This window comes from Canis aureus, chromosome 6, assembly GCF_053574225.1.
Source record: "Canis aureus isolate CA01 chromosome 6, VMU_Caureus_v.1.0, whole genome shotgun sequence".
NCBI lineage: Eukaryota > Metazoa > Chordata > Mammalia > Carnivora > Canidae > Canis > Canis aureus.
This window is the reverse complement of record NC_135616.1, coordinates 54,208,255-54,229,511: the sequence shown is the minus strand read 5'-3', so window position 1 is coordinate 54,229,511 and position 21,257 is coordinate 54,208,255. Positions and strand designations below refer to the sequence as shown.

The window sequence follows — 21,257 nt, the reverse complement described above, 5'->3', positions numbered from 1 at the left end:
TGGGCTCTGTTTTGATCCAAAGGCCATAAACTTTCCAATGTTGGCCACTCACTACAAACTGAGCAGCAATAATGATTTTGCTGCCCATTAAAACATAAAATAATTTTATTCCATTTATGTGAATTAAAACCTGTCCCCAAATCCCTAGCATTTGTGTATAGCATAACGCTGGATTCATTCAGGAAATAAGAAAATACCTATTATTATTATGAAATAATAATACACCTATTATGAAAAAGGAAAAATAGAAGGATTTACATTTACAAAGGTGATCAAGGATAAAAAACGATTCAGTATAAAGAGGTCAAGAAGTTGCAATTTCTAGCAATTGTGAATGGGAAAATTTTTCATCAAGTGTTCTGTTATTTTAGGAGTAGCATATAGGTCTCACAAGACCTAACTGAAGCTGGTGGAAGGGGAAGAGAACCAGGTTCCATTGAGGGGGCCTTGGGTAAAATAGTCAGAGAGATAGAAAAATGTTCGCCCTCCTTCTCCAAGTGGGCAAATCCGACATCTCTACACCTCAAATATTTTCTACAAATAGTAAAGTATATGATGGAAGAACATGTATGGGATGTTGGTATATTCTCACCATAACACTTCTAAGCAGAGAAATGGGGACTCTAGGATTAGTTGGCAAATGCCAAGGAATAAAAATAAAAGTATAACATTGGGTGAAATAAAGCTGAAAGGTGTTCAGAAGAGACAGCCTCATTAAGTAATTTCAGAGCACACTAAAACAGGAGGCCAGGGATGGGGTTGACACTGTCTCAAAACACATGAAGATAATAATCAGATTTTCATTTTCTTTCTTTTCAAGTTTACCTCTGGTAGGCATATTAATGAGGAGTTTAAAAAGAAAAATCAAAACAGAAAGTAAGGGGAAAAGCAGAGGCCAGGGAAAATTACAAATTAAGAATTAATTATAAAGATCACAAATTCTTTAGTGAATTATGAGATGAAAAAACAAAAATCCTGGAATATTATCCAGCCATTAAAAAAAGAAATTCCATAATTTGTGACAACATGGAAGGACCCTGAGAGCAGGGGCTAAGTGAGATATGTCAGACAGAGAAAGACAAATCTGCATGATTGCACTTACAGAATCTTGTAGTATCTAAGAACCAATAACAACAATTGAGCTTAGACATTGAGAACAGATTGGTGATTGACAGGGCCCTGGGCAGGCAAAATGGGTGAAGGGTGTCAAAAGGCACAAACTTACAGTTACAAAATAATAAGTCCTGGGGACGTAATGTATGTACAGCACGGTGACCATTGAAAGTTGCTAAGAGTAGATCTTTACAATTCTCATCACAAGAAAACATTCTTGTAACTATGTGTGGGGATGAATGCTATCTAGACCAGTTATGGTGATCATTTCACAGTATATACAAATACTGAAACATTATGTGGTCACCTGGAACTAATATGTTATATATGAATTATAGCTCAAAAAAAAAAAAAAAAGCAGGGGCTGGGCTTAAAAACAAGTAACAATAACAAAAAGATGAAATTCCTATCTTTTAAAAGCCAAGCACCAGGCCTGAATCCCTATAATATCCAATGAAAGGTTCAAACTTTAATAATCAGCCTGATTTGAAACCTGAGTTATATGAGGCATCTATTATATGCAAAACACAATAGTTTGTTGACTAGCCATTAGAGGAGGTGAAATGTGAGTCTTTTTGTAGAGTAGAAACCACAGCAGATCTATCTAGGCATAAAAGAAAGCCCTATTAGAGCATGATGCTTTGCAGCTATTCTCCTACAGACTTTCATGGAAGGTAATCAAGTGGCTACTTTAGTCAAATGGATAATAACCCATCACATCTATGAGATATGATCCATTTATTCTTTCAAGTATCCATTCAATAATTATTATTTAAAACCTGGCTATTTCAGGGTTGTGAATACAGTGTTGAACAAACCAAGTCCCTATTTCCATGGAGCCTATATTCTTCAAGTCCCTTTATTGTCCAACAACAACAACAACAAAAAAAAGACATACTTATTATAATTCATGTGGTCATATGTGCCATGAAGAAAAACAAAGTTTGGTAAGTAGATCAAGAGTGATGCTTGTGTGTGTGTGTGTTTGAAGGGAGGCATGTATAAATGTAGATAGAAAAGTCAGAGAAACACTTTGATTAGGTGGCATTTGAGGAAAGACTTAAAAAGAAGCAAAGGTGTGATCCACATAAATATTTCTAACAGTGAGAATGAGAAGTACAAAGGCCCCACCATCATAAATCCTTGACCTGTTGAAGAAACCAGGAGACCAGTGTAGCTGCAATAGACCAAGGAAAGGGAGAGTGGGAGGAGCTTAGGAGATGAAAAGGGGTAAGATTACTGGAACCTTGAAAGCCATGCTAAGGACTTTAGATTCACTTGATCAGTATGGGTAATCATTGAAAGATATTGACTCACCTAAGTTAGCCACAAAATTCAGCATTTCTTCTAATAGCACTCTTTAGTGAAAAAAATTTTCTTGTCTTTCTTACAGCCAACTAAGGCATCTTTTCTATTTCCTTGCAAAGCTTTTTCTTTTTTTTCTTTCTGAGCAGAGTAAAAAATTTAAAAAAAAAATCAATTAATTGGTATGATGGCAATCCAAGAATGTGGTTTCCCAAGAGGCCAATAAATGGCACAGTTGCTAAACTGTGGTTAAAAACACAAGATGTTCCTCTCAGCGCTTCCTGAAAGAACCTCAGGACCCTTCAATGGTGCACCGGAGAATTAGGGTTAAAGCAAAGCAGCTGAGAGCTGATGCCCACCAGAAAAATTCTGAAATTTCCATGTCCTTGGAGTGAAGCCAAACAACTCAGAAAGCTCTAATGTTCTTGTCTTGTCCTCTAGTGCTCCAGAGACAACAGTGAGAAAATATCCGAGAAGATTGCATTCCCCCAGGTTAGAAGTCTAGCTTTGTGTTTTGTTACTTGAACAAACATAAATCCCATGTTTTTCATTGATGTTTATTTATGTGGTTTAAGGGGAAAAAATTAAATATTTTACACATAAGACATTCAACATGAGAAATACAGTAAATGAAAGTACTGTTTTAAGACTCTAAGTGCGTATACATATATTCACAATACAGCTAGAGTAACTATGCCTTTCAGATTGCCTGGGGTAGTCCACTCTACTCCTACCATTCCACTGAATGTATGAATAGCTCCCCCTTTCAATCTCAAAAGGGTCCTACATTGGACAATAAATTACATAATCACGTTATATATGGCTCATGTTCAAAAGTAATAAAGTCCTGGTATAATCAACTTTAACTAAGGCTATTTTGCTTTGCAAAAGATTTTAATTAGGGCAGTTTTAAAGTAAAAGAAATTGAAGGTAGACATAATGAGGGCAAAAGTCAAGATCATCAAAATGAGAAAGAAGGAAAAGAAGGAAAAGAAAACCTGCTCAAGTTTGATTATTTTAAAAGAAATGACTAAAATATTCTTTTAAAACCAAGTACAGATTTATTTAGTGTCAGGAGAACTTAAATATCTAAATTGTTAATAAGTATTTATAGAATTCCTCTGCTGGGGGTTAGTCATTATGTTAGATGCCAAAAACAAGAAGATAAAAGACACAGTTTTGCATTTTTTTAAGAAGCTTATAATCAACAAGAGGAGACGTTCACTTAAATAAATTACAAACAAACCACAATGTAACATCATAAATGCCATGATAGGAGTAAACATAGGGTGCCAACTAAAGCACTGTAAAGGGAGTAAGGGCAGAGATCAGAAGAGGACTCACAGAGGCCCTGCAGGAAGATTTCTTAGGAAAGTGATGAGAATTGAGTTGGACAAAAAAAATGAGAGGGGATGGCAGGTGAAGGCAAGAGGCAAAGGAGACATTCTAAACAAAGAGAATCACATGTGTGAATGGGAAAGGCATGAAAATTCCGTGAGGGTGGTGCAAATCACTTGGAATGGCTGGAGCAAGCACAAAGCACCAATAGACATAGCTCAAGAAGTATCTTCAGGGATCACATTTTAAACTAAAAGCAACTGTAAACGATTTATACTTTATTTGCAAGATTGGAGGAGCCATTGCATAATTTTGAGGGAACAGGCAAAATAGTCTGTATTTTGGAAGGGCCACTCTGACAGCAGTGGGGAGCATGAATTTGATGGTGGCCAGACAAAAAGTAGAAAGTAGAAAGACCAGTTAGGATGGCACTGGAACAGTTTAGTGTAAAAAAAAAAAAAAACAAAAAAAACAAAAAAAACTGTTCAGGGCTATAAGTCATGGGAGATATGACCTGGCAGAGAAAAAAGATAGGAAAAGAAGAAAACCTGGAGTAAGCTCTGTGTGACTCTGGCGTTCAAAAATAGGAAAAGTAGATAATCTCTTAAAGGAGACAGAGGAGGGATCATGAGAAGGATGGAAGAGAAGCCATGAGAGATGGGTATCAGCTTCAAAAAGAGAGTAGCCAGGCAGCCCTGGTGGCTCAGAGGTTTAGCGCTGCCTTCTGCCCATGGCGTGATCCTGGAGACCAGGGATCGAGTCCCACATCAGGCTCCCTGCATGGAGCCTGTTTCTCCCTCTGCCTGTATCTCTGCCCCCCTCTCTTTCTCTGTGTCTCATGAATAAATAAATAAAATATTTTTAAAAAGAGAGAGAGAGAGAGAGAGGCCTACAGCATCAGGGATGAGTGTGTGTTACATCTGGCGATCAGGTCTCTGGTTGACCTTCACCAAAATTACTCAATGGAGTGGTGGTGTGGAAGTCACATTTCAGAGAGTTATGGGTTAACTGGAGATAAGAAAATAAAGATAGCAAATACGAACTACTTTTTTTCCCAAGAAGGCTGCACATGAAGAAAAGGAGAATAAAGTAGTGGATAGGTTTTTGTTATTGTTGGTACCACTTTTAAGTTAGATTATTTTTTAATGTGATAGAGAAAGTGATGATTTAAGAAATAGAAAAATCAAAAGATAAGTTCCTTAAGAGGGTGAGAGTACAGAGAGGAGCCCAACCCCAGCCAGGGAAACCACCTCAACAGAGACAGAGGAAAGGAGGGACAGGGTTGGGAATACCAGGAAGTTTGGGAAAATCGTATTCCCACTTCTGGTCCCTATTTTCTCTGTGAAATCATTACTGAAAATAAGAATGAAATTTATGAGCAGAGAGTGGTTATAAGGAGAGCAAAGGAGAAAGAAAACTGGAAGGGTAGGAGCTTGTGACAGAATGTTAGGTAGAAGGAAGAACTGTTGCTCACTCACTCTTCCACAGCACCTTGCACATCTCACTCATAGTAGGAACTTTCATCAACACTCTGCCCTCCTGGGGAAGCCCTATGGAAGAAACTTCTATTATTTTCTTCAGCTCACACACACAGAGAAAGACATGTTGATTGGTAAGACAGTGAGAACCTGACATGCACCAATCCTCAGCTCTCTGTTGGGCAGGGTGGGTACCCTAAGTCACTACTCACATGTGGCTCTCCAACTTTTATTAGATTACATTCCCGCAGATGTAAGGCAAGCCCAAATACTCTGTCTCTCTTATGGGTGCACATCTAACTCTTTCCACCACTGTGACCTTTAAGGTTTACTGAAGGAACAGGAAGTAACAGGAGGCTACCACTTCAGCAGCAAGTTCCAGACACATTTTCCAATCTAGATTTATCAGCAGCAAAGTGGGTACTAAATTTCAATCCTCCTCTAAGCTTTTCTACTAATTTTCTCACTAACTTAAAACCTAAAGAAGTTAGGAGGAGTGAGCAGCATTCTGAAAACCTTAGGCTTACAGTTTGAAAGTGCTGAAGGCTCTCCTGGTAAAACATTTGTCAATGAAGATAAGGACCAGAAGAGGTCATGGAAGTATCATGCTAGTGTGGAATGAATCAAAAGCCACTGGAGTCAGAGATCTTGGAGAACAGTAGTTCCTGGGTGTTGGATATGATTTCTACACAGTCTCTACTGAAGTCATACAAGTTGAAAGTGAATTTACAATGAAGAGGAAAAATGTAAATGAGGTTCTAAATATCTTGATGAATGCAAGGGAGTGACTAAGATGCGATGGTGACAGTGAAAAGAAGGGAAGAGCAGAGCTGGTACCATTGGGGCCTTTACTGAAGACTTTTACAGGAAGTTGAAGGCACACTGTTTGGAAGCCACAGAGTAAGTAGGCAGATGCCAAGCCTGAAGCAGGCCCTTAGATTCCTTGGGTGTAAACCAATAAATATTCTTCAGGGAAGAGAGTTGAAGGGTAAGCAATAATCTCAGGGAAAAGGCGAGGTTTTATTTAAGACAAACTATACAATGTTTTGAGAAGACAGGACAAATACACAACAACCATTGATCCAGAGAGCATAATGGAAAGAGAGATTCAAAGAGTGAAGAGCAAAAGAATAGAAGCCAAAAAGTGTCCACGAACAAGCTGTCTCTTCCCATGTCATCAGGACTGACTGTTGGTTTTCCTACAAGTTGGATACAATGGGAAATGATAAAAAAAAAAAAAAATGACTCATACATACCATAAACACTCTATATAACTTAAAACATAAATATACACACATGTGCCAATCTTCTGATGTGAGGCCAAGGCCTGTTCTCTGCATATGGGTCTGCTGATTGGAGTTATGCGTCTTCTGTCTTACATAAACCACATCCTTCATCTATGATTTCCAGTTTGGCTCTCTTTAAAGCATAGGGAGAACCTGAAGACACTTGTGAAACAATCTGAATGCAGAGCTCATCTAGGTTTTTATAACTCTCCCCCATCTTCTTTAAGCATTATCCTGCTTACACCTCATGAACAGCAAAGCTTTTTTATCAAGTCTTTCCAAAGCCATGTTTATAGAAACAAAACTCAAAGTCTTTTCTGTGTTTGATCAGTTCATTTACTCTTCATTTCAACTACATGATTAAAATAAGAAATATGACTGGCTAAACAAACGTGAACACAAGCACAACACAATGGGCCCTTGAGAAAAAGCCAGCTTTCCTGGTGGGAATGGGAGCACATGGGCAATCTAAAGGAAAGCTTGTGGCTGAAAACATCCAAGTACTGAGAGTGGCAATCCTGTGGTTAACAGAGAATGCAACATCAGTTAATTCAGCATCACCTACAAAGAGGCCAATTAGGAGATCTTTAACCACACAGGTGGCAAGAGCAACTGCATGTTGAAGTCAGGCAAGGACAAAAGGAATGTGAAGTATTATCAGTGGGGTTTGAGTTTTTGAATGGACAGCTGGTGTAAAGATTGGGTTTTTTTCCCTCTCCATGTGCATCCTCTTCCCTTTCCTCAGTCCCTTAGATCTTAATGGCTTTTCTCTCATTTTCAAGGAAAAAAACTAGGATGTTAAGGAACAAGGTAGAAGAATAATTAGAGGTCGAGAAAAAAAGTCTGAAGCTCCAGAGCCACTCTGGGCCCCAAGCAATTCCCTTATCTCCTTTTCTTTTAGCATTGGCATCTTGGGATTTAGCCAGCTCTCCTCTTTCACTACTTACAACTTTCTTCATCTGAATTTTTCAAGCAGGTAACTGGAAACCAAGTTCATATTCATCTTCGTTTTCTGTCTCTCCTTTTTTCCCACTGGTTGTTCAGGGAGGTTATTCATAGCCATACAGAAAGGGAAGGGTAACAAAACCTACAAAACCAGAACTATCTACACTTTCAAGAAATCAGTACCAGTGTTAATTGCCATGGGGCCAGGTCTGCCCTACCTTAAACATCATCACCAACTTCCTTCCCACATGTTCTAACACAAGGTACCCCTTTCATGCCCCCACAGAATGGACAGAATCCAGCACAGTTCCTCCACGACCCTCCCATGAGGAGGAAGTCTCTCCCCCTCCTACTCTGCATCATAGATTCAATAAATATCACACAGTAGAGAGTACTGGATGCTAATAAAATGGCCATTTGTAGATTAGCCATCATTTCCTGAGTACTTGGTATGATTAATCAATGTGTTAAGTGCTCCCACGGCTTTGATGCATCATCTTGTTTAATTCTCACAGAAGTAGGATTGTTGTTATTATCATCCTCTGTGAAAGAAATTTATAAGACTCTAAGGGATTAAGTATAATACTCAAGATCACACAGAAAGTAAGTAGCAGAGCCAGGATTTGAATCTGGGTAATTGGACCTCAGAGCCTGGGGTCTCAAGTACTATACCACACTGCTGCTTCCCAGAATCCAGGTTCAAATGGGATTCATTTAAAACTTAGAATAAATTTTTTTTTACTCATATATGCAATGTCAATGATTCCCTTCCTCTGACAATTATCCCCATCCACACACCATAAGAAAAAATAGTTTATGGAATTCACCAAATTGTTCTAAGGTGATATTTACCTGTTTAAGACAACAAGGAAAACAATTAACTGACTAAAATATACTCTTTCTGGTTTAAACAACCCTGTTTGGCATGGGTGATAGAAGACAAATCTCTGCCTATCTACCATGAAACCAGTTCCCACTCAATACTTTTCACAATCCTTCCCCTTGGGCAAATACACTACCTTTTACAACAAAGTCAGGGAACGAGAGTTACATAGCACTGTAGGAAAGACGGGTAAACTAGAAAGTTAACTGTTGGAAAGTTAAATAATTCAAACTTACTTTTTTGGTACACTTCTTAACAGTGTTGATTAATTCTTGTATTACCAGATCTACACTCTTCAAGGAAGGTCCTTTCAGCTTTACAATTTGCTTTTTGACTATTGCTTCAAATGCCATGTCTGGAGTAAACAACCCTGTCCTGAATATAAGAAAGAAAGCAGTATATTAGATTTTTTAAATTAAGTAATATCCAAAATTTTGAAAAAATGTTTTAATTGACATGCCACCTAAAGTAACCACGTAATACCCAAGTTTAAAAGTTACATAGTGATTTATTCTATCAACAGTATCATTTGTAATAATATCTTCAAAACTACTATCCCATAATAAATTTCATTCCCTAGATGATTAGTGTCACCTAAAAACAGTTCCCAAAATGTTTTCATGGACTGGAATAATATGACCAGTAACTGACATTTACCTGTAGTTTGTTTCATCTCACTGTTTCACTGCAATAAAAAGCAATGCTACAATAAAAATGCTGTCCTAAATTTACATTTCTCTGTCAAAGTATTCCAATAGCAACCCCCTCTCGTCCTTCATAGAGCAGAAGATAATCCTCATTTTGTCAACACTGAAATAGTAGCATTCCTGACTATGCAATCTATCCTCTCCAGGAGAGCTGTATTATAGCGACCTCAGTGGATCCCAATCTGAGGTTCTGGGGTGCTACAGGAAAAGGAAGACAGTTAACTAGCTTGGGACCCAGGATGCCTAAATGGTGAATTTACAAAAAAAAACAAATGAGAATCAAAATAGCAAGTATCCTTTCACTTGGCTGTAATTATTTCAAATTGGTGTCATAACAATGGTTTTCTCCAGCTGCAAAAGTACGTAGCAAAGCAGGTGAGTGTGGTGTGTAATAAAAGGTGAAAAATGATTACATCTAAATAAAAGGACAAAGGAGAAAAGCTACCATAAGAGAAACTCTGAACCCCAAGTATCATCACGCCTAAAGCCCTACAGACTCCAAGTGCTTGTGCTGGAACCTCCCCATTCCCAGGCCCTCCTGCCTTTGATTAACTTCTTCTCCTTCACCACTCAATTCAGTGATGCTTCTTTTGGGAAATTCCTTTCACCCTTCCCTTACAGCAGCTTTATTCTGGTCCCTTCTAATCATTTACTTTATCACCTTATGCTCACCTCGTTTTCTTACTATAGTGATCCTACTATATTATAATTTGAAATTTCTCCACCTTGGATACAAAATAAAATCCACACTGTTTGGTCTAACATTAAAAATTTCCCTGTCTGACCCTAACCTTCCGTTCCAGCTATTTGCCTCCTCCCTTTCATGCACCCCATGTTTCAGCCAAACCCAATCCTTGGCCTTTCCACAAACATACTCATACTAATGTTCTCTGTCTTTGCCACCATCCGTGAGATTCACTTCACCCTCCCCACACTTTCAGCCCCGTCCAAGTCCCACCTGTGCTTCAAAGCCCAGATCAAAAACAACCACTTCCTACAGCTTGCCTTCTCCAATCCTGCCACTGACATAGTCTCCGAACCCCAACATCCTATTTTGCATTGCAGTGGTCTGAACACACATAGTCCCATTACTACCCTGGTGGAAAGGTCATTATTGCATTTGTCTTTGCCCCACAAGGACCGTCTTTCTCCCGTGCTCATCACTGGCACACAGTGCTTACGGAACACAGAAGGGCCATTAGGTCTCCAGTGGACAAAGATGGCTTCTGTTATTTTGATACCTAGCAATCAGTCAGAAACCAAATTTTTCAAATTAAGTGTATTTAAAAGCCTAAATCATCATGCCATCCATTAGTATATCTTATTCTCAGGACACTATGCACTTCTTATCATCTTACAAGCAAATTAATTCCAGAATAATAAATAACAACCCACCTATTCTTTTGCAATGCACGTAATTCCAAAACCTTCAAAACTGAACTACTGAGCTTTTGCAGCTACATTCAACAAAAATGTATCTGATAAGGAGTTATAAAAGCCAAGTAAAAGTACTGCATTTTACACTTACAGCAAAGTAAGTGAATATAAGAATAGTTTGGGACCCCCAAAAATGTGATTTGCTTTCACTGCACTTATCAGATTGACATGCTCAAATACTAGCCCTGCCCAGCTCAAGAGCAAGACACAGCTTCTATACCTAATGTATTCCAGATTTGAGGAAGACAGAATAGAATTAATAGAGAACTTGGAAATCCTGTTGACAATAAGAGAAAAATACTGGATTTGGTTATCGAATGTTTTCTCCCTTTTACTTTGTGACTGTGTATTTACCTATCCTTTTTGCAGCTTCAGAGCAGGTTGTCTGAATGTTAAAATTACAGGAAATTCAAATGTCATAAGTCCTTTCACTTGTACACTCAGTGTCAAGCTTTGCCCTCTCAGGTTCTGTCCCCAAAATGGTCTCAACTTAGCCCTGTGGCAGAAGCCGAGAGACAACGGCCAACAGACAGGGGGACATCTCCTTCCTATGAGATCATCTATGAAGTAAGCAACCTAAGTTCAATATCTTAAAATCAGGACATTTAAATATACTCCATTAAATTTGGCAGATGAACTCAAGAAATGTGTGTGCTAAATTCATTTTTTTTCTTATGACAGTGCTTTAAAGAAAGTGAAAATAATCCCATTTGATACAAGGGGAAATCCCCCACAAACTTCCACACAAGATACAAACTCCCCTCGCAGTCTCGTGTCCCACTGCCCTCCCTCAGTGAAAATGCATGACTCCCTGCTCCACGAATCCCTGCTGTACTTTACCTCTTCTGTGCCTTTGCTCACACTACTCTGTCCACTGTAAGCTCTCTCTTTTATTCTCCTGCCTCAATAATCTCCAGCCTCCCATGTTTCACATGTGTGCATGCATACACACACACACACACACACACACACACACACGTATGTGTAAACCCACAGCACACCATTGCCTGTCGAAGTCATTCTTTTTCTCTATCCAGGCAGGTTCAACTCAAAAGCCACCACCTTCATTAATCTTACCCCACAACTCCAGCAGAAATTTATCTGTCCTGCCTCTGTGTTAAGTCATGATCACTTATGAGTAGGTCAGGCCTCCCTCCCTAAAATGCAAGGCTCTGGAGAACAAGGTCGGTCTTGCTCACCAGTATATCCCTAACTATACAGAGCACAGTGCTGTGGATGCAGGAAGTGTTCCTGCTTTTTTTTAAATTGTAAGGTCTTTTCTTTTGTGAGTGTGACAATACAGGAAATCACCATTAAACTCAAACTAGAGTCTCCTATTTCCTACTTCTATCTCTGTACTCCCCTGCTCAGATGACAAAAAGGCTACTTCACTAGCCATTTATAATTATTAATTTTCTTTTAGTAGCTTGAACAGAAGATGAGGAAAATGTAAATCACTTGCCTGATACCATGTATGTTTTTGATTGCATAGCTTATTTCTCTTCGTAATTCTTTCTCATTGAACTCCATCTGCAGATGCAAAATGAGCCACAGTTATGACACTTAATTCCTTTGAATAATAATATTGTTGAATATTTAAAAATGAGAATAACTTGACTTAGTTATTAATAAATGGATACTCATGTGTCTCCTAACCTAAACCCAGATGGTCAAAACATCTGTTTATATAAAGTTCAAGGCAACATAGAACATTGGGGATTTCTGGGAATTTTAGCATAGTGGATTTTAACTCTGTTATAGATAGGAGCGCTATGCATAAAGAATGCCTTCTGGACATAAATCTGGCCATTCATTTGAAATATACAATTCTTCATTCTTCTGCTGAATGTAGTAAATGTATTTATTCACAGACAAATGCATAAATAAGAGTGTCACCTGACATGCACCAGTGGTCCAGCTGGGCTGAGATTAACAATGGCTGTCTTTTCTCCCTGGCCATTTTAACCACCTGCATTCAAGGCCTCTTTACAAGAGGAAATTAATAATATTTTACCAATCCAAGGCAGGATAGATGACTGCATAAAAATCTCCCAGAAATTCCAGGTACTCTAAATATATTTGGAATTGGGATCAAAGTGTCATGGAGCTTAGACCTAAAAGGGATATCAAGAGCACATTTGGTTCAGCCCTTGACTTCTAAGATTTTGCCTCCCCAGCCTCATTGTCTATCCATTTTTCCCCTCACACTTTATACCATCAAACGATGAACTGCTTTAGTTTACTACCACACCCCGCAGCCCACAGCTCAGCTTTCACCATTCCTCCTTTTCTATCTGTAACAACCCCAGACCCCAACCCCCTCCTGCTTGCCTAGCTGTTCATCCTTGCAAACTCAGCTCAGAAGCCAGGCTCCCTCATGCACTCAGTATGGGATTCAGGTCTGTAGGCTCAAGGTTACCCCTTAGCACATTTTAATGAAACGATCTATTTACCAATTTACCTCCCACAGCAAGACATGAGCACCCTCCTCTGTATGTGAAGCAAGTAACAGAGTCCCTAGTACTACTTAGCCCTCTTGGGCAAGCCAAACTAAACTTGGCGAAAATAAAACTCTCTCAGTTCATACCTCTACACAAACTCAGCTTTTGCTCAGTTTCCCCATCTATGATTTGCCATTGTTCAAGCCTAAGCCTCAGGAGTCACCTTGAATCTTCTTTTTTGCATCCCCCATACCAGTCCAAGCCCTACTGACCCTACCCTCAAAATCACAAATCCAATCACTTTCTCCATCCTCTCTTCTAGAGCATTTTTACTAGGAAGCTAAAGAAGATTAAGTTTCAGGGCTTCCCTCTTGCATAAGCACCTTCCAAGACCCTGTGCCTAACTCTATGTTTATAATTTTGTATTCTTCCCCTTCAAGGGCTCCCCCCAAATTGTATAAACTTTAGGCACCACAGAAAGTTGATTCACTCCTAGGAGCTCTGACCCTACTGTTTAACTCACCAAACTTTTCTCCCTGAATCAACTCTCTTGCCCCTTTACAATTGAGCCTGCAAAGTGTTCTTTTAAAATTATCCACCAAATCAGGTCATACCTTTTCTTAAAACTCTCCCTTAACTTCTCATTATTAAATGTAAACACCTCACTGCAACCTGGAAGGCCTTGCATAAACTGGAAACTTCCTTCCTCTGAATTCACAGCATGCCCTTCTCTCCTCCATCAGCTCTATACTGGCCCCATCTATTCTCTACCCACTCTTTCTCTACCCATTGGACAGATGCTTGCTTTAGGGCCTCATCCTCAGCTGTGCCTTGAATGATCATCTTCCCAAGATCCTTACAGCTGATTTCTTCATGACATTCTAGTCATGCTTTCAATGTCCTCTACTCAGAAGGACTTCACCTAAAACATCCTATCAAAAGTAGCTCACTCAGAGCATCTGGGTGGGCACAGTTGGTTAAGCATCTGACTCTTGGTTTCAGCTCAGGTCATGATCTCAGGGTCCTGGGATCAAGCCCCACATCAGGCTCTGTGCTCAGTGTGGAGCCTGCTTGAGATTCTCTTTTCTTCTCCCTCTACCCCTCCTGCTCCTGCCTGTCTCTCTCTCCTTCTGTGCCTAAAGTAAACAAATAAATATTTTTAATAAGTGGCTCACTCAACTCCGCCTCCCTCGTTCTCCCTAACATTGTGTTACATAACAACACTTGATGTTTTTTTACTTTGTCTATTGTAAAATTTCCTCTCTTTTCCCACCAGACAGTGCCTCTGTCTTGCTCACTGGCACCTAGAATTTTGGCACAGAATAGGTGCTCAAGAAACATTAGTAAATTAGACAACAAATAAACTTCATAATAACTCAATTAGTATTTGTTGAAATAACTTGAAATGTTGTTAGATCCTATTAAATTAATAAAATCAGGACCATCAGGAAGAAAATATTTCTCTCCTAAATTTCATCACCTGAGTATGGGGATTTTTGTTCAAGGATTTTAGTCCTATACCACTCACATAAACATTTTATGAACAGTTATGTAGAACAGAACATGTAAATGAAAAAGTGAAAGGAAAGAAATAATACTTGGTACAAACCTTTACTATCTCAAAAGGAAAGCGTTCGTGGAAAATACGATTGATTTTAGCCCCTCCTGAGAGCTCCAGGGTATCTACTTGATCCCCTGACCCTTCAATTCTCTTCTCAAAATCCACAGCAAATTGCTGAACCATCCTATAATTGTGAAAGAGAAAAAAACTCAAGTTAAAGTTATAAGGCTTTGCATTTCTCATTTTAATTCACTGTGGTGAGCCTTTAGAATCCTTTCCTAGTGTTCTTAGTGGCACCTACTGGCAGAATTAACACTGCACTCTATTCAGCACTCAAAAATGTAATTATATGACATACATGTTATTAAGATTTATTTTAGGCATTTAATTAAAATATATATCTTAAATATCTGTGTCATTAGATGCATCCTGCCCATTTAGTCGAAAACATAAAGTGGCATTTAAAAAGACTGAAATTAAGAATTAAACAATAAAACTTTATATAGAATAGTCAAAATGTACCTCGGTTCCTATGACATTGCACTCACTTTGTGTTCTAAATGCTTCAGATGAGCTCCTTCATTCTCTGTGAGCTCTGTTCCCTGCCCCAACATCACAGACCTCCCTCTGCCAGAACAGTGCTAACTGGTGACCTCCACCCTACTCCACAACTAGCTCTAGCCCTGTTTTTCAATGATTCCCCACAATTTGATAATAAAATTAAAATTCCTTAACCCATTATGCAAGATGCTCCATGGTCTGGCCCTGGATGCTCCATCTCTCACTACTCGTCCACGTTCACCTTCTAAGCCAACCATAAAAATTGTATTTGCAGTTCCCTATGTGTACCATGCTCTGTGCTTCTACACTTGTTTTCCTTTCTGCTCAGAACATCATTTTCTCTGTTCCTTGCTTCCCTGCCTGGCTAATTTGTATCTGTCCTTCAAGAATCAGTTCAAGCATTAGTTTTCCCAGGAAACCTTCCACGGTCCTATCCACTACCATTCCTCATTGCCGTCAGGTAAAGGGACTCTCTTCCTCCTCTCCTGTACTTATTTTCAACACAACACTTAGTAGAGCCCCTCACCCTTGTTCACCTGCCAGTCTCTCTCCTAAAAGCAAGAACCATGAATTTTATTTATCTCCCCCTGCCCAATATTCAAGAGGTACTCAATAACTTCAATGAAGGAATGAATTACCTTAAGGTGGTTGGTAAAAACAAAGAAAAATATTACAGGGAGAAAACAGCAACTTACTTACATTTTCGATTGCTAGTGTAGAAACTCTAATTTTGGCATGAGGGTAATACTTTCAAATTCAACAGGAAAAAGTCAAACCATTGAAGACTTATCTTTTATTCTCTTTCATCAAAACCACGGATGAATTAAAACTGCAAGTTACATAGGCCAGAAAATTCAGAATACAATTGGACCAGGTAACTATGTTTATGCAAATGCAAATATTAATCTAATTTTTAACCACCTGAGAAGGTATACACTTGAGGAAGCACTGAATGCTGGGAAACTTTAGGAAATTAAACCTCCAGCCACTGCTTTCCTTCCAGCCTACACTCCAGCCCATTGGCCCACTACAACAAGCTATAAACAATTTCACACTATTCTCTTGTCCTCCTCTTCCACCTGACAAACTCCCCCATACATTAGTTTCTCAGTAAAGTACCTTTTCTTCTGTGAACTCACAACCTTCCTCACCTGTAATTGCTTCCTCATTTGTCCTCCCTTAACATTTTATACTTACCAGAAACATAGCATTTATCAGATTTTAACACAGTTGCTTATGTGTCTCTTTCCCTTGCTCTATTGTAGCCTCTCCTTGATAGCAAAAGTCTTATCTGTTGTTGAATCTCCAGTAGATAGCACAGAGCCAGACACCAAGTCAAACACAAAGAGATGATAGGAAGGCAAGAAGAGAGGCAGGCAGAAAAGGGGAAAGGAAAGAAAAAGGAAAGGGAGGTAAGGAGAGAGGAAGGAGCTAATCAGCCCCCTACAAGGGAAGAATCCAGATGTGGAAAATTCTGTAATCTGAGTCCAATGGAATCACAGAGGCAAGCCTAGTATTTGTAAGGAGAGTAGTTTCAGTTGGATGTTAAGATGATGACCTAGAGCCTAAACAGAAATAGCTTTCTTTTCTCTGTAACTTGAAGAGTTTTTATAGTAGCTTAACCAAGGCCAAGAATAAAAAGAAAAGATAAACTAGGAAAAGAGTTGAATCCAAGAAAAAATTCTTTCCACTGTATGATTCCATAATGTTTTTAAATGAGGAAACATAAAATGTTACATTAAATTTTTACTTAAATAATTTGAGCATTTAGAAATATCTCCACAAAGAAAGGGATCTTCTCATGCATTTTCAGCACCAAATTAAGGGCATCTGGATTGCAAGGTTGCACAGTAAGAAGAGACAGCAAGAGGGAGCAAGCATCATCTTGGAAAATGGACTTGGGATGTCCTGGGCTATCAGCTGGGCAAGGGGTCTTCTGGTTGAGAGGAAACTGATGTAAGTTGCAGCATAAGGATAAGAGGACAGATGAGACTGGGAGGGGCCAGAAAACAGAACAAAGACAAAAGACATAAGGAGATGGTGATTCTCTAACAACTCTGCTGTCCTACCCAAGGCCTCTCAGGGATACCTAGTAACCCAAGATAAGATGGGAAGATCATGAAGGTGTAAAAAGATACTTGGCAGGTTTCACATCTATGTTTTAAAAGAGCTACGTGAAAGTCATTACTAAAAAAAGGTGAAAGAAATTTAAATGGGCTTTGTCACCCACATTTTAATTATTAAAGCCTTGGTTCTCATTCCACTGAAAAACGTTCACAGATAAATCACATGAAATGACTAACATAAGATAATAAGTGCGAGTGACATCAGTAGAAACAGTTGTATAATACAGATGACATTTTTGACAGGAGCTTTGTCCACTTCTAAAGACTATGGGCAAAAACCCTACTGAGTTATCACTATTGGTTTTACTCATTTACAGAATCCAATTATAAAAGCACAGGGAAATTGTGCATGGGGATGGACAACTGGTTCAATTTATAGGAACAGAATAAGATCACATAAAGACTCAAGGCTCATTGTATAACATACACTGAGTCTCTACACTTTACTTGCTTCTTCTGTTAAACCTCAAAAATATCATGACAAAGAGACCAAGGCAGGGATCCCTGGGTGGCGCAGCGGTTTAGCGCTTGCCTTTGGCCCAGGGCACGATCCTGGAGACCCAGGATCGAATCCCATGTCGGGCTCCCTGTGCATGGAGCCTGCTTCTCCCTCTGCCTGTGTCTCTGCCTCTCTCTCTCTCTCTGTGTGACTATCATAAATAAATAAAAAATTAAAAAAAAAAAAAAAAAAAACAAAGAGACCAAGGCAAAAGCAAACCGAAGAAATTAGTTTCAAATGCTGAACGAGGGAAGGGAAAGGTGACTCACTGCAGCAATGCTTTGGTCTTCCTGGTGGGGTCTTCTGGCTTGAAGTTTTTGTAGCCTTCTACTTCATGTTCTATGGAGAGCAACTGCCCCTGTAGTTTGTTTCGGAAGTTTGGCAGGGTATCTCGAATGTGGTTGGTAAGTTGCTAAATAAACCAAAACAAAATCATGTAGATATAACAAATTAAAATTAACTCGTGAAACAAAAAATTGACCTTCACTGTTTTCCTAATCATTTAAAACTTAGAAATCATATACATATATACCTTTGAGACTATGTAGGTAATAATGAGAAGGAGCTCCAACTCTCTCCTGACCTTAAGGAGATGCTCCAAATTCCTTCATTTGGAGTCACTTGCCTGGTCTACCTCTTTATGCCTGGCTGGAAATATCCTGTTAAAATGCACCTAATGTTACCAATGAGACTGCCTAATAACTTGAACATGGATTGATTTGTCAGATTACCTAGATTGTAGAAAGGAGCCTTATGTTAAAATGTAGTTAGAAATGAAGAAACTGGAAAGTTACAGGTGCTGCCAGATGTCGCAAGACCACACTAGTGGAACCTGTAGGCACCTATTTATCAGCTGTTAACTTCCCTTCCATTTTGCAGCTCGAGTGCTTCCTCTTGCCCTGCCTCTAGGCCTCAGTCCAGTGGTGGTTGTTCACTGGCTGATGCCTTCAGCAGTTTGCATACGAAAGCTCCATGTCTAGCAAAGGAAAACTCTCTCTCTGCTGCTGCTTTCTTTACCTAACCATCAACTTGGCATTTCTGCTGAGATCATCTGCCGGCACCTCAAGCTCAGAAGATTGAAAAATTCTCTAAGAGATTGTCTATGAGTACATTATTAGTTAAGAATAAAGGTGGGATATAACCCAGATTGGTTAGCCTTATGTTCTTTCTATTATAATCCAGTTTAAAAAAAAAGTCTAAATTTAAAAAAAAAAGAAATAAAGAAAGGGAAAAAAAGATCATCTTCTTGAACTGGTTAAGTAATAAACTTGGAATCAAAGGAAAGAGAATTTAAACTTCACAGAAATGCAGGAAAAAGAATAATAATTTGAAAGGGGAATAAATATCCACCGACTAAAGAAACCATTTTAAATCATTTTCATGTTTATCTGAGATTACTTGAATATATCTATTCAATACATCTATAGTTATTTAGATGTTAATAGTTCATTACTAGCTTATACCTTTGCCCACAGTTATGATTTAAGATATTCCCCAGCATGCTGTTATTATGGCTTTGAAGCAGAAAACAAAAGAATGGAGAGAACTGCATTCCCAGTAGCAACATCACAAATCCTCAAGTCTAAAAGGATCAGTAACCATGAGATACTAGTAGCCACCTGCCTGCCATGTGAGTGGTAAATGATAAAAACACATGGTTTCCACTTCTTGCTTCTCAGATATCTCAACAGCAAAGCAACACTCTGGACCACTCTTGACTTTCTAAACCACTTCTTTCCTTGGCTTTGATGACCCTAGCTCCTCCCATTTTTCTCCTAACCTTTCAAATATACCCTTTACATCTCCTTTGCCAAGTCATCCCCCTCCACCAGACCTGTAAATATCAATATTCCTCAAATCTGAGTCTTAACCTTCTTCTTTGTCCACTCTCTGTTCTTTCCTACAGTAATCTTATTCTATTCATAGCTTTAATAAATATCCAAACACTTGTGGCTACCAATGCATTATCTACAGACCAGACTTCTAATCTTTGCTGTAGGCTTATATATTAGACTACGGACTTTACTTCTCTTAGATGTGTCAATGACACCTCAACCTCAGTATATCTGAAATCAATCACCTAATCTTCCTTTTAGGGCTCTCCATCTTGTTGACTTCATAACAATATGGGAACTTGGAACAAATCCTTGACCTCACCTCTCCATAACCCACCAGAATTAATCTACCACCAAGTTCTTGATTTTCCTAAACATTTCTCAATTCTGCTTTTTTTCATCTTCACTGGCCCTAACCAAGCCAAACTACCATCATTCTCACTTTACTTCTAACTTCTCATGTCTACTCTTGATCTTCCTATCTGCAACCACCATGATCATTTTTAATCCACAGATATGATTGTGTAATCTCCCTACTCAGATGCCTTAAATGACTCACTCCCCACTGTTCTTAGGATAAGAACAAAAATCTTTAACTTGCCTATAAACATTACAGGATCCAGCCTCTGCCTACTTCTCCAAATTCGTCTCTTATAACTCACTCCCTCATCCTCTGCCCTCCAGTCATAATGACTCAAAAATGTCATGTTCTGTTCCAGTTTTCGCCATAGAAACTGTCCCTCAGGGCCAGAGGTATTGGTGCACATTGAATCAGCCATAAAAGTATCCTAGTTTCAAACAGTATGAAGATCCCTGAAGCAATAAAAAAGAAAGTGATTATCCAAGAAAAGAGAGATCTTCAGTACAAAATTCATTCAGTTTTCAGTCAACCAGAATCCAGTTATGTCATAGTTTAGGGATCATTTGTATAACCAAATGGCCAGTCATATTCTTTCTACTTTTCTAGTATTCACAACCTTATTTATTTCCAACTTTAATCTTCCTAATCACCTTAGTGATTTTTCTCTAAGAATTTTTCAGTTTATATTTTTCTTAGATCAATACAGGCATGAAAGCAGTAATCCAAAAAGATTTTTACCAGCTAAATACATTGGTAGAATATTATGCCTTTTGTGTGACAAATCAATGTTCCTTCTCTAAAATATATTCATATTCGTTAAATGATACAACCATAACACCACCTCATGACTTCTAAATTCTTATCTACTGGACCCCTGGGTGGCTCAGTCAGTTAAGTATCTGCTTCAGCTCTGGTCATGATCCCAAGGTCATTGGATCGAGTCCCACATCAGGCTCCCTGCTCAGTGCTTCTCCTTCTCCCTTTGCCCCTCCCCCCTGCTCATGCTCTCTCCCAGTCTCTCTCTCAAATAAATAAAATCTTTAAATAAATAAATAAATACATACATACATACATACATACTCATCTACCCTTAGATAAAAAGCACAAATCTTACATGAGGTCTGTTATGCCACTTAAAATAGAAGTATACCACCACTTTTTTATTTTCTAAAACTTCTTCAATTGTTTTGCCCAAATGGTTCAGGTACAGTATTACAAGTAGCCTGCTATTGTGTTAGTCTCTAAAGATAGCTTTCGGGAGCAAACAATCAGGACATTCAATAACGACTTGATTGGTTGACAAAGTTCATAAACATTAAAGCATATCCTATGATTCTATTTGTGAGAAAAGCTGTTCACCATCTGAATCAACATAATCAAA

At 38.7% G+C, this 21,257-nt stretch overlaps 1 protein-coding gene across 7 annotated transcripts in view; it reads right to left on the bottom strand.

Moving 5' to 3' along the window:
• Positions 1–21,257, bottom strand: part of DNM3 (dynamin 3) — a 553,762-nt gene that overhangs the window by 334,064 nt on the left and 198,441 nt on the right. For all 7 annotated transcript variants that reach the window (XM_077901675.1, XM_077901673.1, XM_077901674.1 and 4 more), the window contains 4 exons: positions 17,950–18,092; positions 14,543–14,678; positions 11,955–12,022; positions 8,585–8,723 (listed from right to left, as the gene is read on the bottom strand). In XM_077901675.1, the coding sequence (XP_077757801.1) occupies positions 8,585–8,723; positions 11,955–12,022; positions 14,543–14,678; positions 17,950–18,092 (486 nt within the window). The remainder of the gene's footprint in view (positions 1–8,584; positions 8,724–11,954; positions 12,023–14,542; positions 14,679–17,949; positions 18,093–21,257) is intronic.